Source organism: Ascaphus truei, chromosome 5 (assembly GCF_040206685.1).
Source record: "Ascaphus truei isolate aAscTru1 chromosome 5, aAscTru1.hap1, whole genome shotgun sequence".
NCBI lineage: Eukaryota > Metazoa > Chordata > Amphibia > Anura > Ascaphidae > Ascaphus > Ascaphus truei.
The window spans coordinates 237,949,098-237,973,036 of record NC_134487.1 but is presented as its reverse complement, the minus strand read 5'-3'; the positions used below and the strand labels follow the sequence as shown (position 1 = coordinate 237,973,036).

Genomic DNA, 23,939 nt, shown 5'->3' with positions numbered 1-23,939 from the left:
TTTATACATAAAGACAAAAGGGGCAAATGCCACTCCCTGCCAGTGTTCCTTTAGACAGGAGGGGGAGGGGACGGCCAGCTGGCCCTTGCACCGCTGACCACATGTCCCCCACGCAAACGGACTTTTGAGGCCATGTATAAACATAGTTTAAACTGGAAAAATAGTTGAGTTCCAAAAATTCCATAACGTAAGTGACGACACTGACACACACACACACCCCGACTAACACACTGACACACACTAAGTGATAGAGTGCATGACACAGACACACCGACAGCACACACACACAAGCAATTCATTTTATTAATTGCAACTTTGCTTATATTAAAAAAAATCATGGTAAGTAAAAAAATCTGAGTTGATACATGTAAATACTTTTTTTTTTAAATCTAATTCTAAACCACGCTGTATAAAACATTTTGCTTAGCAAAATAGTTAACTAAAAAAAAAAAAAAAAAAAAGAAGTACTGTACAACTAAAATAGTCCATTCTTAGCACACGTTTGTAATTGTAAATTGTATTGACTGAAAATATATTTTCATCTTATACATTAGTTTTTCATTAGCACAAAATGAAAACCTTGTGATTGGAAAAGAAATATCACATACACATATGGTGAAATGCAAAAAAAACTTTATTACAACATTATAAATAGCAATAAAAACTTTGAACTGTTGTCACAAAACTTGAAACATTTTAATGTAGTGGTAATAAATATACACAAACTTTAGGTTTAAAATAATTAGTCTTCAATTGACCTCATGACACAGGCTTGCATTTATTGCCTGAGACGCATATTTTTAGCTGGATACAGGTTGTGCAGAAAGAGCCAGAGGCATTTCAGAAATTCCATGTTGGCATCTGGTGGACCACCGAACATATTTTCCATCATTTGAATCTTCTTTGCCTCCATGGCGATCGAATCATTGTTGAAGTTGTTTCCAGCTTTCTTTTTCTTCTTTGGCGGTTCCAGGCTGCGGGACACAATGTCAAATACTGCATCATCAACTTCAACCACATCAGTCATGTCAATCAAATTCTGTGAAAACACAATAGATTCCTGCTCCACTTCTGCAGCATCTTCACTGCGCTGTGAAAGTGTTGACGGTGTAGACCAAGCATGTCAAACTCAAAGGCTAACACGGGCCAAATAAACAAGGTTTAAGTTTATGTGGGCCGTAAAAAAACAAAAAAACTTCAATTTTCAAAGAAACGTAGGTTTATTTAGAAAAGTACAGTATAAAAAAAAAAAAAAAAAAAAAAAAGAACGATAAAATTAATGTTTTCTTTCTGACTCTTGGCATCTCTGACTCTCCCTCTCCCTGACACTCTCCCTCTCCCTGACACTCTCCCTCTCCCTGACACTCGCCCTCTCCCCGACTCTCCCTGTCCCGCTCTGACTCTCCCTCTGTCCCCCTCTCCCTACGACTCTCTCCCCCTCTCTTTCAGACACACACTCTCTCAGACACAAACACACTCTCTCTCAGACACACTCACTCAGACCCTCAGACCCTCACACTCTCTCTCTCAAAGTCTCTCTCTCTCTCAAAGTCTCTCTCTTTCTCAAAGTCTCACACACACACACGCACACACACACGCATGCACGCACAGACACACACGCACAGACACACGCACTCTCTCTCAGACCCACTCGCACACTCTCTCTCAGACCCACTCGCACACCCGCTCTCTCTCAGACACCCTCTCTCTCTCAGACACCCTCTCTCTCTCAGACACACACACACACACACACACACACACACACACACACACACACACGAAATCGGAGCAGGAGGGCAAGGGGGAAGCAAGGCAGGCATGGAGCAGTAGTCATCTGAGGTGGGCAGCAGGAAGAGGCAGGCCTCACTATGCAAGCTCCGATAGAGCTGGCTCCGGGCCCAAAAAAATTCGGGGGAGGTTTTTTTTTTCCTTTTGGAGAAAGCGCGCGCAGCGCGAGTTAAATATTGGCAGGCGGGCCGCAAATATGTTCATTGTGGGTCGCATGCGGCCCGCGGGCCGCGAGTTTGACATGCTTGGTGTAGACGGTCTAGACACATATGGTACAGAAACCGTATAATTTTGTGGCGTAGTTGAAGTAGATGGCCGGTCAAGGTTTGAATCGGTGAGTGCTGGTCTCATCTGTTCCTTCAGGAACAGCATACTTGACAAATAAGGCCAATTCGATGTTCGATCCATATTGCTGGGTCCAGCATCACCGGAGCGCACAGGCCGTGTTTTTTTCAACTCACGGCTGAAAGAATCATGCAGATTCTTCCATTTGAACTTCAAATTGTCAACTACAAAAAACAAACAAAAAATATTTAAATACTAGACAGGGTTGAACACTATTTGACAGAAAACCTAGTATTATATTTACCCCCCTCTTAACATTAGAAAATACATCATATGTATTTTTGACATGCGTATGGTATAACATGAAAGATTGTACCGGACACTTACATGTCCCCTATTATCTCTCTCAGAAAGCAGGGTGAATCAGAAGGCAGGTCAAAGCAGTCCCTGCCGGCCCAGGGTCTCACATACAGCTGCAGGGTTCTCCCTGTCGACCGCAGAGGTGTTGGTGATGCTGACGTGTCGTGCTCTGTACCTCCCTCCGTGGGTGCGCACCGTTAATAGCCCAGATTGTACGCCGTTTATGTCAGAGAGACATGGCATGCGCGTCAGCATCGCACACCATGACTTGGGACAGACAGTGAGGGAGAAGACTGCAGCAGGGTAGAGCCGGGGACGGTGGCAACTGGTTTGACCTGCCGCTCGGACACACACATCTACCTGTTCTTCCCCCCCTCCCCCATCCTGCAGCCACTGACCCCCTCCCCCCATCGTGCAGCCACCAGAAAGACCAGAGAACACTCCCAGCGAAAATATTATATTGATATCTATTGGGGGTGTAGGTATATTTTAATAAGTATTGGGCATCTTTTACCATTGTGTACATTATTTTTGGACAAGCCACATGCCAACAATATATAATCACTAAATAATATATAGATTTACCTGTATTCGACATAATCTCTGCAATCTCTCCCAATGATTTGTCATTAAGGTACCTATCATGGTACGCAGGTTCCACTGGGGTTCACGCTGATGTACTTCTACAATAAATTGTTCTATTGAAGAATGATCCATTGTACAAATAACATTTTCCTTTAATAAGAAAAAAAAATTGTTTCAATAAAACTTAAGATTTTACGTAAAATAAAAAATATACAGTATAGATATAAACTATATTAACAATTCTCCAAAATAAATATATATATACTGTATATATATATATATATATTTAATTGGAGTTTCTATACATAGACTACTGGCTCCAGTGACTGCTGCTTCTCTAATCATTAACAATGACTGAAACTTTATTATGCACATGCAGACATGGGAAGGGTGTTTCTGTTTACTTTACTATCATTAATGATTTAATTGGCTGCCAAAATACACGTGACCCTGCTGCTGCAGCTTGAAAAATCAACTTGAGTTGAATCTGTGAACTGTAGCAGCGTCAACTCTGTACTTCAGCGACAAGGGTAGCTTCTACCCTGAACACTTAGGCTACGGCCCCGCTGCCTCAGACAGTGCGGCCGTACTGCAAACAGGCGGCGGGTGAAAGTCACTGCACCGCGATCTGCAGCTGACTTTCCTTGGCGCGGGGGGGGGCGAGGCCAAAGTGGGTCGGGAGGGGGCGCGGCTATGACGGTGGGTTGGGGGGAGGAAACGTGTTGGCAAACCCTCCCACCCCTCTCCTTCAACCGACGAAGAACCGGGGGCAGGAGGGGGAGGCGGCGCCATGCGGGAGCCCCGCACGCCCACAAGCTGCCCCTTCACAGCTCCCCCAGGGGATCGGGGGCTGGGGGACACCTCCCCGCACCACCCACTGAACCACCAATGCCAGCCTCTCCCCGTGCGCGCCAGTCTCTCCCCAGCTTCCCCCCCCCCCACGCTCAATCCGCCCAGAGCGGGCAATAGGGCCAGCCACGCTCCTGCTAATCCACCCACCACACCCCCCCCCCGCTTACCTCCGGCCTGGGCAGCAGCCACAAGGTTCGGAGGCAGAGGGGGGGTACAACTTACTGACCCTGCTCCCACTTCCCATCCCGAGCGGGGGGGGGGGACCCGGGCAGCAAAATGTTAAAATAAATGAGACGTGGTGAGGGGCTGTAAACACACAACACAACACATATATATATATATATATATATATATATATATATATATATATATATATACACACACATCCATACACACACACACTTCCCCGCCCCCCACGAAGCTGACAGCTCCAGACCCGGCTCTGATTGGCTCACAGCCACACCACGTGGTCACCGCACGGGATCTCAATTCTCTTGCATCCCCTGGCGGCTGACGCGTCACAGCGTTTAGTGAGCTGTGCAGGGAGGAGGGACTGGGACCTGCTCGGGAAGATACGCGGGGATGGTGAGTAACGCGGACGCAGCAAGACCAATGCCTTAGGCTTTGGTCCCGCTGCGGCCGGCAGCACGCACGGCCGCGGCCCACCAGCTCCTTACCTTTGGTCTGGATGTCCCCGCTGGCTCCTTACGGCGTGTTGTGACGCGTCAGCCAGCCGGAGCTACAAGGAGCTTGTGGTTTCAGCGAGTGCCGCGTCACGTGACACGCAGGAACCAATCACGTATTGGATCCCAGCAGCCAATCCGATTCCCCCCCCCCCCCCCCACGTGTGCCTGTGCCTGTGCCTGTGAGGGGGCTGTCTGCAGTGCTGCGTGATGGTCCCGCCCCCTCACATCATAGCCACGCCCCCCCGTGCCGCAGATCACGGTTCAATGAATTGCACACGCCGCCGACAAGCAAGGCGGCCGTGCGGGCGCGTACAGCGGGGCCTTAGGCTGCGGTCCCAGTAACAGCCTGCTGCAAGGTTTTTCCCAACTCAATCAAATAGAGTTCAAACCTTGCAACGGAGGCGTGGCCACGGCCCCATCGGCGGTTCACCCAATGAGGGCGAACCAGCCGCGTGACGTAATGGCCACGCCCCCGCAAATCCCCGACCACGCCCCCTCTCGTCGCAAGCTCCCCTCTCCGTCAGACCGCAGATCGCGGTTAGCGCTGTGCACGCGCCGCCCCCCCCGCCGGGCACGTGTGTCACATACATTACTGGGACCGCAGCCTTAGGGGTCGCTCAAACAGGCTGCTACAGCAACTTGCTAGTGTTCACGCCCCCGCCGCTCACTCCTGCAGCCCAGCGATTTCTGCTTAAACTGTAGGAGGCAGATCGCGGCGTTTGGGGGCGTGCAACGAACGCGCCACAGAGCTGGTTCGCCTCTATTGGCTGAACCAGCTCGCGTCACGCGACTGTAGCCCCAAATTACAATTTGGGTTGTGCCGACAAAATGTCGCAGGGACAACGTTGCACTTTGCCGCCGGTGGAGTTTTCAGTTTGAAAACTCCCATCACACAACCCACATTTGCGATGGACTTGCACGCGCCGCATCGCCTCCTGTCTGAGCTCAGCCTGATACTGACTTTAAACACTGTTTCGAATGTGCACGCAAGCAAGCACCCTGAACTCGGATCAAGCTGGGTTACTCTAGGGGCAGCGGTACGTGTAGGTAAAGAGATAATTGGAGCTGGGCTTGGTTGCAGGTATGAAAGTAGAGTTCTAGATTCAGGAAGGCTTGTCCAAGGTGAGACAATGATTTATTCTCCCCCCAAACATACTAGTCTACGGGCCGCTGCGTGTGTGTATATTGCCAGAGCCAGCCTAAAAATTCCAGCAGGGAACAAAGATATCTGAGCCCGCCAAAACGTCAATGTGGGACCGACCCCCTCCTCCGGACAGCGAACCACTAGACTAGAGGCAGGGCGCTCCGTACACAGGACCCAGTCACATTACCACCGTTAATGTTCTTCCCTGTCTATGAGCAACCTCCTCTGTCTCGGCTGCCTTTTTCCTGCAAAGGGGGAGAGTCTGGAGACCCAGTGGGAAGCAGGGAGCAGAACATACTGTATACACAGAAACGCTAACAGATGGGCTGGGATTACCCGGACCAATCAGCGCTGGTGGCGGGTATGAATGTGTGCGCGCGCCGTTGTTAATACTGATTGGTCAGTTTGAATCGCGGCGGTTCGAATTGTGAATGGACGAGATCCTCGGTTCTGTGTTTAAATCGGCAACGAATATAATGGAAGTGAGAGAGGTTCTGTCTGCAGAGGGTGAGTCCTGGGTGTTATTATACTGTACATAATACAGACATTAGTACACAGACCGCTCACCTCCTTCATCACATACATTAGGGACGTGTACCTTGCACCTTCTCCCATACCCTCACTACTGTACATGGGTTTTAAAGACAGGTGTGCCTGTTCCTGTCTGTGACAGTTGAGGAGTGCTTTGCTAGTTGAAGCTCTGAGTCTTCAGCTAATCATAGCCACTTGCAGGTTGCTGATACACGATCAGCAGGATATAAGGACATTATCACAACGTTTTTATTTAATGTATATGCAAATACGTTCAGTTATACAAGTGTTTTATTGATAAAATGATCATTGCCTGTAAAACTGTATGCATTAAGGTGCTGGTACAGGAGGTGCATACTTGCTGGTAAGCTCCTATCTACATTGACACAAACTAAAGTGCACATATTTTACATGTGCCCAATACACCGAGATTAGTACTCCTACTGCACACAGACATCAGGGACACATACTGTACCTCTCACCCTGCTATCAGTATTATCTTTTATTTATAAGGTGCCAGTATATTCTGCGGTCCAATATGGGCATTTGGACCAGAACCAACCATAATAAATATATATTAATTTTTTTTTTAAATGTAATGAAACAATGTGAAACAATGTGGTCCCAGCCCAGAGATACTCCCTATATAAAATGTATAGACATAATACACAGGCATACATACCTTTTTGCCCCTCCTAATGCACAGAATGGGGGGGGGGGGGTGTTAAAACGTGCCTCTTGCCCTCTCCTAATGCACGGATATGGGGGGTAGGAGGAACGCGTGCATAGGGTTGCCAGGTGGCTTCTCCAAAAATACTGGGCACAATGGTTAAAGATGCGACATGGTCAGTCATGGGGAGGTATGTTATTTATAAATGATCAGACCGTTATGTCATTTTCTAAATTTCACTCCAAGTATGCACCACTTAATTTGTACTAAATAGAATATAAAATGGTACAAAATACACCCCCCACCCCTGCCAATGCATATAAAAAAACACCCCCTCCCCCCCTTGGGCATGGTCTACCTTGGGAGTGGTCTCAGGCCAGTGTGGCTGTGGGGGGCCCAGCTGCCGGTCCTATAGTTGCCCCTGGCTCTCACCCACCTGCGGGGCCTCCCTCACTCTGTCCCATGCAGAGCTTCGTACACTGGGCCTCCCTCTCATGCTGGTGTGTGCCAGAAGCTGAGCCCAGCTTCCGGTGCGCGTGCCAATGTCAGAGAGGCCTGGCGCATGTGCCGATGTCAGTGGGCCGCAGCTGGGGGAGAGCCGGGGTCTGTCAACTACTACTGTCCCAGCCCTTCTCTCTCTCCCATCCCCCCCCCTCCCTTGCACCCCTCGTAATGCACAGACAGACGTGGAGCTTGCCCCCTCCACAGTGAATACAGTAGAAGGGGAGGCACATGATCCTCACTGTGTAGGGAGGCTGTTACCTTTCACTTCTTACTATGCCTTTTCCCTCCCTCTCCTACAGAGGAGCACCGCAGGAAGCTGTTTGAGTATCTGGCAGCAAAGGGGAGACTAAAACCTCAGAATAATAGGTGAGTGGCCTGACAATCCCCAGTGCTTCCCCACTGAGCATGGCCACACGCACAGTGTTTAATGGGAATTTGTAACATGACTAGGACTATTTCAAGTCTGTTTGTTGGAACGTGCACTGCTATCCATGTTTTATAATGCTGCTGAAGCAGTGGTTCAGCGAGTAAAGGCACTGACTCGGTGGCGGGGAACAAGGATACTGAGTTTGAAGTTCTCAAGACAGAGGTCCTGAAATAGGGCTGACACGTTGATGTAGATAATCCTTCGCTTTTTTTAATATATTTTATAGTGCGGGTACGTACGGTAAGCAGCATCAAAATGGATTTGTAATAGCCAGCATCACTGTTCTCTGAGCAGGACTGTAACGATCATTACAGCAAATATTTGTCATTTAGTGAAGTTGGTTACCACCTTTTTAACCAACACTTAATCCTATTTTATCACACCTTATTTCCAGTTCTGGAGTAATTAACCCATGACGTGATCACATGCATGAATGAAAGCATATTATGCAATTCATTATATTGAGACTCAAGCTAACGTTTTCAGCACTGGCATCTTGCAGAACATACAACTGAGTAAAATTCATTTTAGTGCATCAAGTGAAAAGAGCTGTAAGATGTCCTCCAGTACTATAAGGTGTGTTACAGCAGGAAACTACTTAGTAAATAAGGGCCTATATGCTTTGATTTGATCCCATATTTCAAGCCATGTTCAATTTTGGTGGGGAGGTTACATTGTTTCCACTGACCATTAATCATTTAATATTTTTTGTCTCTTTAAATCTTTTTCTCTTGTCCTTACGTGTGGATAGGTCATCTGCGCTTATGTATTGTCTCTGTAACTTTCATGCACTGCAGTATTGCATGTGGCCTTTTAAAGAAATATAGGCCCTTGACTTAAATGGGGTTTCCGTGTGATAGGGCAAGATTGGAGCTATTTTCACTTTGCTGAATAAGGGCCATAGTTCCCAGCCTGCAGTCTTTATTGTACTAGGCTGTCATATTATAAAAGCTACTTCTAAGGCTGCCTCCATAGATACTGCAGCCGTTCGGAGGCTGAGGGAAAGTGGGTGCTTTCCCTGGCTTTAGTACGCGTGCCGTCCGGGGGCGTGTCTATGGGCGACCCAGTGACGTCACACTCACGTGACCGCCCGAGAAATCAGTTTTGACTGATTTCACGCGCTTCCGCTGTGTAGACGCGATCACTGCCTTTAGACAGTCTGATCGCTCACGCGCGGTCTGCCCCTGTATGGACGCAGCCTAATGCTCCCAGGATTGCCACCCCTCTGGGTTTGACCCGGAGGCTACAGGTTTCGGCAAGGTATCTCTAGGCCAAGGGTGCGCAAACATTTCCCCGTGCACACACCTGCCTGCTCTCCTCGGCGCCCCCCACCCTCCCACAACACTTACCTGCGGCGGGGTTCTGACAGCGTCTACCGGCTTTTTGCTGTCGTGTCGCCTTTAAAATCATGTTTTTCTCCTACAGCACTATTTAAAATTGCCGTGCGACGTCATATGACACTGCGTTGCCATGGCAATGGGACGCTGTGCCGTCACGCAGCGTCCCGCTACCATGGCAACGCAATGTCACGTCACCGCGTGGCCATTTTGAATAGTGCTGCTGGAGAAAAACATGATTTTAAAGATCAAGACGGAGAAGACTGGGGGACACTGCCACAGGTAAGCAGTCGACAGCTGCCACAATGCCGTCGCCCCGGGCGAACCCATTTGTCGAGCCCTGTGCATGTGTATATTGACCCTCCCACCCCCTTCTGGAATCTTTTGTGGACCTGTATCACATAAAGTAGAAAAGACTACAAATAGCCCTTACTGGCACTTTTTTTTATTTTATTTTTATTAATTTAAATGAACGTCTGATTTTTACAAGCAATAATTTTGTTTTTGGGATTTCACACAGGCCGTACTTAAAGGACAGCACCAACCGGCAAAGCCAGAAACCCTGCCATTCTTCAAAACCAACACCAGTGAGTAGAGTAAAAACTCATTCTATACCGATTCATGTAGTAATCCAGCCTTTTATTAAATATGAAAATGATAAAGCACTGTTTGTATACCAGTGAGGATTACTCACTGCTAATAATCGCTTAAATGCAAAGTAGTGCAGTATTTTTGTTGTCTTTGTTGGTCCTCGAATGTTATTGAGCTGCCGCTGTGTGATGTCCTTTATTGGACCAAGCACGTATTTTTTATAGAAGTGCATGAGCTTACAAAGCCTAAGAAAATGTATGGTTTTGAATATAACTTTTTTTTTTGCTAGGTTTCCAAACAAAAGGAGAATGTTCTCCCTAACGACACAAGGTTCGATCTCCGAGCAAACCAGATCAGGGCTTCAAGTCACTTCTCCGTACAGCAGAGAGGGAAAACGGCACCTACAAAACTCCCAGCCAGAGCAGTCTCCACACCTGGGACTGTTAAATTATCCACTGGCACCAGCCGCTTAAAACACTGCGAGATTGGAACTAGTGAAGACCAGCAAAAAGATGCAGCCCTAACAAAAACGCACGCTGCGGAGGAGCCTACACAAGGGGAAGCTGCTGTGTGTAACTTTTCCACAACTGCATCTGTAGCAGACTCCAAAGAGTTAAAGAGTGAGGAGGCAAGTGGAAGAGGGCTTGTACAAAGTGAGATTGCAAGCCAAAACCAAGAGTGTTCTGTCAGTGTCGAGTGTGTGCAGGGAGATAATCTGATATTTGGTGTGACTGAACAGAGCAGTACAGTACCTGGGATTATGAAAAGTGTTCAGTCTAAGACTAAGCTGAACCACCCAACCCTTGGAAGGATGACTGCAACATTAAGGAACCCAAGCAGAAGCCTGACCATCAGGATGCAGAATCATAAAGACCACCCCAAAATGTGCCCATCTGCTTTGAAGACCCAGAGACCAGTTTGTAAATGTAATCCTCCCCAGTTGCACACTGGACAGACATGCATGGTCTCCAGGGCTGGCCAACCTGCGCCATCACAAAGCAGGATTAACACAGGAAAACCGTCGCTTGTGAAAACATGCAGGACTGAAAATTCGCACCCAAAAGGCCCTCAGAATCTACAGAGGTCTCAGAATGCAGGAATAGTGCAGGTCAGAGCCAGCACCCTGAAAACAAACAATGTAAACAAACCCAGTGCAGACCTCCGACCATCTACTGTTATCTGCAAGAACAGGGGGCTCAGGCAAAGGAGCTGTGTGGTCTCTAAGGTAAAACCTATCACCTCCATCAATACAGCACCCAAGCAGCAGAGCTCAGGAACTGCCACTTATAGTAAACCTGCATCCAGACCACAAAGTATGGGCAATGTTGCCTCCAGTAAAGCAGTGGACAGACAGCGCTTCATCTTATCCAGTAAACCGGGGCCCAGGCATCAGAGCACCGGATCGGCTGTCTGCACCAAACCAGGATACAGACACTGTGCCAGGAGTGATATTGCTTCCAATAAACCTGGGCTCAGGCCGACAAGAGAGGGTACAGTTTCTTCCAATAAACCGATAAAGCCCAGCGAGAGCAGAAGAGCTCTGGCCATTAACAAAGTGTCAGACACTGCAAGGTCTGCAGCATTCACCAAACAGTCTTACCTGGGGAACAGTGATGACACGAGCCAACTGCCCACCACGCCCAGAACGGCAGCAGAAGAGCGCAAGTATGCTACAGATTGTTACAGGCCGCGCCATTCGCTCTTAGATGTTTAATTCAATACGCTTTTGCTGGATTAGAGTTTTATTAGAATTAACTGTGCTGTAATCTTCCTGCTCAAGGGGAAGATGGCTTTACCGGTATATGAAATGGGTATAGCTCATAATTTATCCGTGCAATTGACTCCTTGGATTCAATCTCCCATGAGTAACTGTTTTTTACTTTTTTTGTATCCTATGAAAAATGAATATTTATTGCTTCATTCTGGGAATATATATTTAAAACCAGAGACAGAACATGAAACACAGACAGAGCTCAGTGCTACATCCAAAGACACCAATACACGGTACAGTGCCTATAGATAAATAGATATCTTTTGAATAAAATGGTCTTTTTTAGTTTAACCCTTTGGCCAAAGTGTTGTAAGCCCTTGAGCCCCTTCAAGGAAGACCACGTCTCAAGGGCCCTAACACTAAAATAGATTCTTAATAACCTGTACATTACCAGGAAGAATGATTTATAATAAATTTGTCAAAATTAGTTGCATAGTTCTAAGTCTGATTGAAGCTCTTATTAACCTGTATAATACCAGGAAAAGCACTCTGTATTAGATTTGTCGCAATCATACTGGATGCAAGTTCCCATGGGTGTGGAAGGTGCAAAGGAGTGAGCTTTAACCATTAAAAAGTGGGAGGGGTGAGCTTAGAACTAGGGAAGGAGGAGCCACCCTCCAAATCAGCCATGACCAGCTGAACAAGAATTGCAAAACATACAGGACCCCTACAAGCTCATATTGAACCCCCAAAATAACCACAACATGTTGTGGTTATTTTGGGGGTTCAATATGAGCTTGTAGGGGCCCTGTATGTTTTTCATTCTGGGAACACTGAATAAGTGTTTAGCTACTTATAATAGCATATCGGCAACTTTGTTTGTTTGACAATTGGTGGTTTACTTGGTAAAGAGACACCTACAATAACCCTTCTGTCCTCTCCAATTAGGAAAAAGCTGGAAGAGTGGATGAACTCCAAGGGTAAGACCTACAAACGTCCACCTATGTCCCTGCCGTCCAAACAGCCAGCGAAAGGAAGGCAATTGAAGCACAACTGCTCCCTGTGGGAGGGCATGGAGGAGGAGGAAGAGCTGCTGGGTCTGGTAAAGAAGATGAACACCACCCTGAGCGAGTGCCTGCAACTCATCGACCAGGTATGTGCTCACACTTCAGGGGTTCGACCGCAATGAAATATTCATGTGAGGTTGTGTGAATTTGTATATACAGGCTTGGTATTACAAAACAGACTATAAAATTATAAAATAATAATTTATACAATTTAATAAAAATAAAATAATAATTTATAAATTCTACAATAAAATAATAATTTACAAATTTTTTTTTTTTTTTTTATAAATTATACCATATGATACAGGAATTGAACCCAGGACCTTTCATATGCTAGTACCAATTCTCTACCTCTACACCACAGGTGTGTATGTGGTTTGTGTATGTGTCTGTTAGCAATAAAGCATTGAATTCAAAACAAAAAAACACCCTCCTCGACACTCCAAGTTTTCGTAATGGACACATCCCTATGATGCGGCAGAGAAAGCTGACTGCTGCAGGTGCCGGCAAGTCCTCGCACGGTGAAATCTTACAACGTGATCCCGGTTATAATGCGGTCTCATTCTGTGGATCCCGAGGACGGCATTATAATGTGGTTCAGCTGTACTTAGTGATGAAAGGTTCATAACTAGCTACATAAACAGCAACCCTGAGTTGCACTCAGAATTTAATGTTGGTTGGGGGAAGATAATCTAGTTTCAACTGTCTCCACACAAGTATTTCTTTTTCCTTTTGATAATTTTGTTTTTCTCTTATTTCAAGGGAGTTCCATCCGAGTCCATCCATGCTGTCCTCTCAACGCTCCCTGAAGCTGAGAAGTTTGCCACGTTCTGGGTGTGTAAGGCCAGGCTCTTGGAGAGAGACGGCACCTTCGATGTTGTGGGATTATACGAGCAGGCGGTCCGAGCAGGAGCCTCGGTGAGTCACTTAGAACAATCCTATTCCGGAAATATGCATTTCCTTCTAAAGTGTGATGGCAGATACAGTGCATGTTAAGAAATATTTATGTGGCTTTTTAATGAATTGTATACAGGCAGTCCTTACTTTTCCAACGGAATGCGTCCTGCTAACCGCCATCGGTTAACAGACAGTTGGATTGCAGGTGCCATGTTAATCGGCGGCGGTGACCATCGGAAAAGCGGGTCCAGGGCGGATAATGCGTCTGGTGGACTGCATTATGCGACGTTGGATAAGGCATCCATCGGAAACCAGGACGTCAGTAAGCGAGGACCACCTGTACAAAGATATGCCTAACGGTAACACACGGGCATATTACTGACCCAGTAAAGAGTGTTTTATTTTGGAAGTAAGAATTGTGTGTATGTATCTATATCAATCTCTTCAGCATGCAAAAAGATGTATACGAGTGTAGTAGAGCCAAAAAGGGACAACAAAACTATTACAGAAAGTTACTTTTCTAGATATCTGAACATATCCACAGTGTCCATGATCTGCATTCTAAAGAAAGGGATAAGTAGAGTCTGAATCTCAATATGAGTTGGAAGGTAAGCCCTTGTGGAAGCTTGATAAAGCTCTAATTGTGGGCCTGAAACGTCACACTGACCATTACTGCTTCCATGATGGACTTACCTTCCAACTCGTGAGATTAGGTCTCTACTTATCACCTTCTTTAGAAAGCTGAACATACCCAGTTATCATGATTTGCAATCTGGATAAGTGGTGCGACTTGCTGTAATGTGGGTTTTTTTTGTCGTCAAAGTGAATAAAATGTTTGGCTCTACTGCACTTGAATTTGTCTTTCTGCATGCTGGAGAGCAATTATATTTTCTGTCATATTTTGAGTTTCAGGAGAATCCCAGTTCTCTGTGCACCATATGCTTTTCATAGTTTTTCCTTGGTTCTGTATCTTTATTAGGACTGTTTGGTGCACCACATTGCTTATAATTGAAAATTTAATACATCATATTTATGTTAAACCACAGGGAGGAAACGTAAAACCCATGTATCTCATAGTGTGTATAATTAAAGGGCTACATTTACTGAAATATTAGCTTTGGTCGCCCTGGTAGAATCCGCCTGTTCCATAGATTTGAACATACAAATAAAATTCTACATGTAGACCGGGTTCGTCAACCTCGCAGAAATGTATCCCATGAGTAAGGAACGTTGAGAATGGATGGGTACACTTGCCATTGTCTTGTATTAAAAGTGAAAGTAGATGTTTCTAACTCAAGATGTTACAGATCATTTTATGTAGTACAGAGTTGTGAATAGCACCACTCTGTTTAAATTTGGTCCGGGTTAGCAGTTCCTTGCAGATGGGGACTATGAAGCTGGTTTACTAGAGCGTTAAAATGAATCCCTTTTGTCAGACATATCTATAAAGCAGAGTTCAGCAATGTAGAGGTCAAAGCTTTGCAATTAAAGTGTTCATTTTGAAGTGGTTTTTATTTAGCACTGACTGCATGGCATATTACAGGCACAATTATTCTTCAATCTAATGAAGGATATTACATTGTACTTTGATCCTTTTATAAATCACTTGCTCAAGGTCAACCTGAAGTGAAAGGAGCTGGTTTGAGACAGCTGTCACTTGCACAAGCTTGTATGATGATGCTGTATGTCATGGTGAATAACTTTAAAGAGGCACCCCACACAGCTTCCATAAGAAAAGATTCAATCCCCGCTAAAGTAATTCTTTCATTTGATTGGTGCAAAAATGAGTCGTCTTTTATTTATTTTGGGTTCATTTCATTTTAACGTCATCTGTTAATCATTTCCTGTTATCTTTAATTATGCATCCATCATTGGTCAAAACATCAAGTGTAAGACTCTGCATGAACAATCTACATATACAAAAGTTTACAGTATTTTAACGTGATTAAGAAGTGATCGTAAAGTCCCTCCAAAGCATTTGGTAACTGGTCACATTTTGATGATTCATTTATTTTTATCTGATATAGGTTTACATTTAACCTATAGAACAGCGGTGCGCAAACTGGAGGGCGAGGAGGGGCGGTGGTTACAGAGGCCCCGCGCTAAGAGCGCGAGGCCTCTGTAAATGTACTCACCAGCTTCCTGTCCATGCATCTCCATGGAAACGCGGCATCAATTGACGCCCGTTGCCATGGAGACGTGACGTCACATGACACCGCATCGTCACTAGCCGCTTCGTTGAAGGTAAGGGGGAGCGCGATCGAGCTGGCGGGGGGCGCAACGCAAGAAGTTTTTGCACCCCTGCTATAGAACGGGGGCGCAAACTTTTTTTCCTGCGCCCCCCTGCCGGCGGTCCCCTCACTCCCGCGCCCCCCTAACCCCCACTTACCTGCGCTTCGGCGTCATGACGTCACGTTGCCATAGCAACGTGCCGTCACATGACCTCGCTGCGTCATTTTAACGCCGCGTTGCCATGGCGATGAAGGACGCCGCCGGAGTCTAGGTAAGTAAAGGTTTACAGAGGCCCTGCAGCTCCCCCGGCACTTAATGTAAGTGCCTTCGGGAAGTGCGCGGGGCCTCTGTAAACACTTGCGCCCCCCCGCCGGCAGTTTTGCGCCCCCCCTTGGGGTCGCGCCCCCTAGTTTGTGCACCGCTGCTATAGAACATGCCATATAGTTCACTTGTACTTGAAGGGACAGTCCTTTTCAGAGCATGTGGTCGAGGGGATTTTATTTAATCAAATAGTGAGAAATGTCGACTTTCTATTTGAGATTTGTGTACGTCACCTGACAAATCCCTTAAATGATTCAGCCTAACAGGCCTGTATTCTCAAAACACAATCTATTTCACAGCCAATTGAAGAGCTTAGAGATGTCATATTTGATCTCCTGAAGAATACAACAAAAAAAACAAAAGGTAAAAAAAAAAAAAAATTCCTTTTCCCCTTTACAAGTAGATCCCACCTCCTAGTTATGTTTTGTTATTTTGTTTTTTTAAAACAAAATGTTGATTCTTTTTCACTTATTTACAATACTCTTCAAGTGCATGTTGATGGAGCTTCTCCCTGACGGTCATTGTCTTTGATATAGCTGTCACATTTGGGCCATTGCCCAATGAGAACTATGCTCTGGAGAGCAAGCACTTTGAGGACGAGGCTGCAGAATGCCCCAGTAGCCCATCTCACCCAACCAGGAAGACCTGGCAAGATGTTGGGATGCCCAGTACAGCCCTGACAAACATCTGCGAGCAGGGCTCAGCTTTCAAGTTGCAGGTTGGAAGTGTCTTCAGGTAAAGCACGCCTTTACAACCCACTAACAAATGCAGTCCTTGGAAAAATGTCAGAGGATGATGCTTGCTAAGCAAAGGCCTGATAAATATTCTCAGCCCTGTTTCCATTTTGGAATCCTCTTTAGGAATAATTTTAATACTAATGCAATCAAGAGGCCGCAAGAAAATGTTTTTTGACTTTCACATTTCTATGCACAGCAAAAAAAGAGAGCCGGGCACCCAGGACTGGAAGCTTCTGACCCCTGTGCGGAGGTCACTGCGGATTGAGCGGGCAATGTCGCGCTACCCTGAGGTCCTGAAGGAGCATGACACCGTGGTGGCATCGCTGGAGGACCTTCTTGGCGTGGCAGATACAGACGGCGGCTATCTGTACTACAGGAATGAGGCTCTGCCGGAGGAGGTAGACCAGGAGATACTGGACATGGTAAACTACAACAGCTCCATAGGGGAAGACAAAGTGTAATTGCCTCCTGAAGGATCTCCCTACCTATAATATAATATGAAATACACCCGTTATGTGCTTCATGGAGATGCCCAGTGAATTCTGGACCCTGGTTTCAGGTGACCCGCCAATGCCCTCTGCAGACAGCAACACAGATTGTTTTATGTCTGCAGTTGAGTCATGCGTTGTGACATCCGTATATTGTGGTGAGATGCAGCTCCACATATTGGTGGTAAATTAGTCCCCCCATAATCTGCATGGTTGAACAGTAAGGATTTGGGCTACTATTTGGATTTCTCTAAAGAGCAGGAGCAGTGTGTGGTTAGAAATGTGTACACACAACCTGCAACATTACATCATATATCCTGTTCATTTAAATGCTATAAAGTTATAGCACAATCTTAAACACCCAATGTATGTCGCTGTAACTTTGTCAAGTACGTAGCTGGCATTTTTGTAATTTTAGTGAAAAGGCTCAGCTATTTTTAAATACTTGTATTTTAATTCCTTCCTAAAGCGCAAGGAATACGCTGTTAAAAGTATTTTGCACATATGTTAACTTTTCAGCTTTTTAACACAATTGGAAATGGGGGCAATATGTTTGGTATGTATAAAATGTAAATGTTTACAATGCAGTATTAAGTATGAACTTGTGTATGTGTTTTTACACTAAAATGATTGACATGACCGTGACCATTCACCGGTCAGGGCCATGGTTTTGGTTTTAAATAACTGCAACTTTTAAAATAAGTGGGAAAATCCTGTTTGATTTTTAACAATGAACGAAACAACATTGTTTTAATATGGAGCCTACTGTACGCACACTTATATTATAATAATAATAAAAATAATCTACTTCACTCAAACACCCTAAGTTCTGATATCTGGGAATTTGCTCCTCTTACCTTTTTCTAGTCTCTTCCTTAATCCTACTACCCCACTATACCCTCCATATTGATTTTTTTTTCTTCTGTTTGCGGTTTCCTCACTCCTTTTTTTGTAAACTATTCTATATTAACTTCCTTCCCCATAACTCTCCTACTTCTAGCAACATTTAATTTCTCCATTTGTGCCTGTGCACTGCACCACTATCTCCATACCTCTACTTCTGCACCCCTCAGTCCAAAATTCGTATCCTCTTCCCTCCTCCTTTCTGCTGGTGATCTCTCCTAATCCTGGACCTAGATATACTGTATACACACCTGCTCTTGCCCATGCCTCCCGATCTCGCTGCTAAAAGGCACAAAACCCTACCAACGTAATACTCATTGCCTGTTTCCCTCTCTTCCTGTGCTGTCTGACTAACCATGCTCTTGTTGTATGACTTCTGCTCATGCTCCCTTCCTCTTATATATATTATCTGGTCGGGTGTTCATTGAAGTGTATATAGTTGTGGATGTCATGCAAACTCCACTAGACACTTATCCCTTCCAGCTTTTCCTTTCTACAATACTGGGGACACTCCACCTTCATCAGGACAATTATTCATGATATAATCATTTTCTACAAAGGGAACCAGCTTCAATTGTTGAGCACCACACTCACTACATTTCCTTCTTAAAAGGCACAAAACCCTACCGACGTAATACTCATTGCCTGTTTCCCTCTCTTCCTGTGCTCTCTGACTAACCATGCTCTTGCTGTATGACTTCTGATCATGCTCCCTTCCTTTATTTGATCTAACTGAATCCTGGCTCACAACATAACTCCTCTGGAGGTGCTGTATCCTATAGTGGTCTTGTACGCACCCTACGCCCCAATTGCTGGAGTGGAGGGGTAAGTCTCCTCTTACTTTGCGATTCATGCCGTCCAGCTTTTCAACCCTGTATGCATCTGGCTGTCATCTGCCTACCTATACATGCTCTACTTCCACCTTCCTCACACACTGGACATTCTTGTGATCTACATTAAAACAACTATTAAAGAAATTAAAAAGTCACCGGTAAAATAAAGTAAAAAGGCAACCCATGAACACGAGTTCAAATTATGTGCACACCTCACCTGAAAAAAGACAACCTCCATGTGCCTTATGCATAGTCAATCTTACCAGAAATGTAGAGTAGAGGTATTACAGTAGATCAGGGATGGTGGACCTTTTTAGGGCCATGTGCCAAAACGCATAAAAAAAAAAATCTGAAAACTTTGAGTGGCCAAAATGTTACCCCCCCTGCCCCTCCTTATAATATAAGGTTATTATACCAAGGATTGAAAATATATTTTCTGTTTTTTGTAGTGCAGCTGGCAATTTATCTATCTGCTGAATATGTTACCAACTATATCCTAACTCTATTAAGGAAGGACATGTGGGAATAGACCAAGAATTACGTTAGGAGGTGGTTCTGAGACGCAAACTCTCAGACAGTAATGCTCTACAATACTAGCCATGCTTATCAAGTCTCACTTCTAGCTAACATTTACTATATAGCGGTTGATACTTATGTCCATATCAGACATTCAATGGGCCAGCATATTCTGACTGAGTATGAGTATAATAGGGATCTGAGACTCCACTAATTCCACTCTTTTAAACAATTAGTAATATAAGTTGACCATAGTGAACACTAACTGTGGTCACAACACCAACTCTTTTAATTATATTGTAGTACAGGTATTAAGGTCAGGAGTTAACTTTAATTACTCTCTTTTACATCAAGTAAAACCACCCTAGCGGCTCAAGCAGCCATATATGGGTAAGATCATGACCGTGAACTTGCCATTCATATGATCATGTAATTTGAGTGGTGCAAACAAAGCACAACACGTCTCTATATAGAAACTAAGTTAGTTACGGTCAAGAGGATAACAGTCTATTATGTCTGCTATTCACCCTTAATTACTACCTAGGTGAAATATCACTCTTTGTTTTGTAAATCTATACTACTGAACTATACTATTCAGCACTCGTTGTGTTTTTATTTATACCCTGTTATTTTAATAAAGATTACTAATCAAAATTATTTTTAATACTATAATCAATACATATAGGTACTCGAGTGCTTTCAGTTTACCAGGTTCTTTTTCTCTCTCTTCTTACCCCCCACAATATACACACTATAATAACCCCACCAATATACAAACCATACACACACCATGGGGAGAGGAGGCCTGCGGTGCTTTGCAGGTCCCTCCTGGCTATAGTTTCCTATTGCAGCAAGGGAGTAGTGTATGTGTGAAAGCTGCCTGCACTTACAACGGTGTTACATTTCTATTTATCTTGTATATGTAACACATACATCACCAAGTAATTAAGAAGTCTTGTACAGGCACAAATAGACATCGCATGAGAAGTTGCACCTGAGCATCAAATGACTCACGAATCACATATAAGCACAAATTAGAGGATATAAGTCCCATGGAGTGTAAATATGCACCCTTATAGAACGAGTCAAGAAATTTGTAAATGCACGTGCAGTGCACAAGCTGTCCGCATCACCGACGTCTGCAGATAAAACTTATCACAAAAGACAGAGTAGTTCGATGAACCCTAAAAAACATGATTAATTCATTTGAATTTCCTTTTCCAGTGTATATTCTAAATGTTTTATGACTGAGCTACTGTACCAGCAGTGTTACCTATACTGATATAGAAAGAATCCACATCCTATATACAGTAGCTAGTAGAACATTATCCAAATGGAAACTTCAGTTTTAAAGAATATGTCCATTGTGTCCCTCATATGGTAAGATGGTTACAAAGCATCTTAGTTTTGAAATCAATAATTTTGTGGCTTTTTAATAATACTGTAAATTGAAAGTCTGGATATTGCTGTTACGTACTATAAAACAATTGCATATTGTCCACGGTATGCTTTCTTTTTTTGTTCACAAATATATTCCTGAGACTATTGGCGGCCAGGAGCTCCTTCAGATTTTTATGAACTCTGGGTAATGTAAAACATCAGTGTTTGTAGGTTCTGAATATGTAAAAATTGGAACTCTTGGTGATTGTTCCAACGGACAGCCTCCGAGATCAGATTTGTATTCATCATTAAGAACTCTAGCATAGAACTAGAAAAAAGGGGTTTGTAAAAATGAATTTTTAGGCTGATGTAAAGCTTTTTCTACATAGAGTTCTGTGGGCCAGAGAACAATATTCCGTCCTTTTCTGATGGCTTTATAACCACATCTTGCCACTGTTGGATATCCCTGAGCTTTCTGCTCCTCTTTAGACAAATTATCACCACCATAAATCGTGGTTGCTTCATAATTTCATATACGATGGTGAGACAAGAGGATTTAATAGAGATAGCTTTGTCCCCCTCTTCTCTAGGAGTCAATATGTCTCTTATTTTCAGTCAAAAGATCATTCAGAGTTTCCAATGTATGTGCCCTATAAAAGGCTGTCACATTCCGTTTTGAATACCTCTCTATTTGAAGACTCCACGTCAGAGGAATGAATATCTATACATGTCAATTTAATATGAGTCATGTATTCTTTTATTATGTTGTCCCTTTACCCTAGATAAGTCCCTGCTCATCTCCTGGTTTCGAACCACCTACAAACTTTTTACTTGTCTGCTCCTTCCTAGGTAGCTTTGGTTTGTTGTTATGCCCCTGCTGATCTCCTGCACTCTGCTCACAACTCTCTCCTTTCCACCTCCACTGCTCTCTCGCCGTAACCCTTTTCCCCCTTACTCCCCCTTACCTGTGGAACGCTCTCAACCCCCTGTATACCAAGCTCCTTCTCTCCCAACCTTTTGAGTCAAACCTAAAAACACACCTTGAGAATTAAGTATTTCAATAGCCTGGACTCCTAGCTACTGTCTCCCAACCACAAAGGAACTTACCCACTATCAAGACCAGGCACTGCCATCGACTGCACATCTTCCTTCTCCTGCTGTCTCTTAAAACTCCTAACATGCTTCTGTGATTGTAAGCTCTCCGGGGAAGGGTTTTACTTGCCTGTTGTTTGATTTTATGTTTGTTACACTTATTCCCGGTATCGTTTCTTTTGTAAAACGCTGTATACATTGCTTTCGCCATATAAATAAAAAAATACATACATGTTTATACAACTTTTATTAGCATAGACAATACAAAATGTAAACCAGAAAAGTTCTAAAAATGAAAAACCAGGAGATATAAAATAGAGCTAATGAAGTACTGGGAAAACAATCAACTTAAATGGGTCCATGTAACTGAAATAGCAGGTACATTATGTGATGTGAGTGAGGATCTGTGAGTAATGAGAAAAGCAGACAGTACTGCAGGATAATACTGAGAAGATGGCATGAGAAAGGTGTGTAGTGACAGCTGTTCAGGTTTTCTGCTGACACGGATTTAGGTGCACTATCCTGGATCCTATTAGATATTTTGCATTGTTGCCTCTTTTTAAAAAGAAAAATATATTAATTTTAGGAAATATAAGAAAAGGGTAGACTATATTTGTAAATATTTTAGAACATTAAATATCTAAACTGAAGAGATGTTTGGACTTGTTACTCTATTGGCCATAGCATTAGCATTCTGTTGTGAGCAGAAACGACAACCTCCAGGATCCAGATACACAAGGTAGCAAGGACTTGTTGGTTGGGAACCAAAGCAAATCAGCTTCTCGTTAGGCACGCTACATCTACTTATTAACCACCTCTATCTTCGCTAAGGGTTAAAGCATTGCTGCTTAGCTGCCAACATGAGGTCAGTGTAACTTGCTGAGCTCTGAAGCGGCCTGCAGAGCGGTATATACTGCGGTTGGCTTCTGTACAGGAGGTGTTCAAGAAATGTAACCTCAAAATGGATGATTCATGAGTTGTATGTCTGAGTCCTCTGTCGCCAGCACATTTTGCAGCTATTAGATACGTGTTTCTATCAACTGGGGCCGTCTTTTCATGCCTAAAATCCGGAGACTCGGGCGGACGAAGGGAAGTTCAGTCATCGTCACTGGATTCTTGCAAAATGTGCTTTAGCCTCTGTCACAAACAAATGTTCAGTTACCATGTGTACAGTTCTGATATACGGTGCACTCATAATGAAGTTGCCACGGGTGCTCTTGTTTTCCACTGGTATGGGGAGATATATGAAAGTAAGCCTAAAGCAAGGCAAAAATGCCACTCGGGGACTGCAAAAATCAAAAGTGACGTTTTGTAGGATCCTACAATAAAAAGTCCCTTGATTTTGTTCATAAAGTGATCTGGAGTGCCATTTTTTTGGGCCTTGCTTTAGGCCAGTGATTTCCAACCTTTTTTGTTTGGAGGAACCCTTGAAGTATTTTGAAAAATCTTGGGGAACCCCTATCTGGCTGACACATATTAGGTTCGACAGGGGTCAGTCACAACATTTCATACCTCACGAGCACCCTCTATTTCCCACCCTCTACCCATGTATTTCTTTCTCATCCATCTCACTAACTCTCCCCCCTCCCTCCTAGCATATATTTATCCCTTGTGTCTCACTCTTACTCCCTCTTTTCCTCACTCACTCCCTCCTGTCCCCTCTCTCACTCTCGCCCCTACCTTCCGTCAATTACCCCACTTTCACTCAATCCACCCTACAAAATACATACCAAAAAAAACACCCCGGGGGGGGTCTCTGGTCCATAGGAGGGAGCCCCAGGGTTCCACGGAACCGTGGTTGGGAATCACTGCTTTAGGCTTACTTTCTGTTACAATGTGTTACAGGCACCATCAATACTGGCAGAATCAGTAACATGACAATGGGCTAAATGCAGCAGGTTTGGAGTAGATATACTCATGGGAGTCATACAGGTCAAATATGTACACACAATTGTAATGGTGCCCTCTGCCAAGCATAGCTGCTGGCCCTTAATGTTGGCAT

The 23,939-nt window shown here is 44.4% G+C and overlaps 2 protein-coding genes and 1 long non-coding RNA gene across 9 annotated transcripts in view; 1 reads left to right on the top strand and 2 right to left on the bottom strand.

Moving 5' to 3' along the window:
• Window positions 1-616: 616 nt before the first annotated feature.
• LOC142495808 (uncharacterized) lies at window positions 617-6,053 on the bottom strand. 4 transcript variants are annotated; one of them, XR_012801824.1, is made up of 4 exons: window positions 5,888-6,049; window positions 3,019-3,168; window positions 2,163-2,297; window positions 617-974 (listed from the first exon to the last, which is right to left on the bottom strand). It is a non-coding gene; the product is annotated as an uncharacterized LOC142495808 (long non-coding RNA). The 4 variants fall into 4 exon arrangements; XR_012801823.1 differs by having other exon boundaries at window positions 617-2,297; window positions 4,548-6,053; XR_012801825.1 differs by having other exon boundaries at window positions 617-2,297; window positions 5,818-6,053.
• Window positions 6,049-22,587, top strand: CKAP2L (cytoskeleton associated protein 2 like). 2 transcript variants are annotated; one of them, XM_075601787.1, is made up of 10 exons: window positions 6,193-6,207; window positions 7,705-7,771; window positions 8,227-8,408; window positions 9,690-9,756; window positions 10,050-11,425; window positions 12,420-12,624; window positions 13,301-13,456; window positions 16,288-16,351; window positions 16,525-16,723; window positions 16,922-22,587. In XM_075601787.1, the coding sequence occupies exons 3-10, from the start codon at window positions 8,266-8,268 to the stop codon at window positions 17,184-17,186; spliced, it is 2,475 nt and encodes an 824-aa protein (XP_075457902.1). In that variant the 5' UTR covers window positions 6,193-6,207; window positions 7,705-7,771; window positions 8,227-8,265; the 3' UTR covers window positions 17,187-22,587. The 2 variants fall into 2 exon arrangements, with proteins under 2 accessions (XP_075457901.1, XP_075457902.1); XM_075601786.1 differs by lacking the exon at window positions 8,227-8,408 and having other exon boundaries at window positions 6,049-6,207.
• Window positions 22,168-23,939, bottom strand: part of LOC142495807 (cytosolic purine 5'-nucleotidase-like) — a 70,349-nt gene continuing 68,577 nt past the window's right edge. For all 3 annotated transcript variants that reach the window (XM_075601790.1, XM_075601788.1, XM_075601789.1), the window contains exon 18: window positions 22,168-23,074. In XM_075601790.1, the coding sequence (XP_075457905.1) occupies window positions 23,033-23,074 (42 nt within the window). In that variant the 3' untranslated portion in view covers window positions 22,168-23,032. The remainder of the gene's footprint in view (window positions 23,075-23,939) is intronic.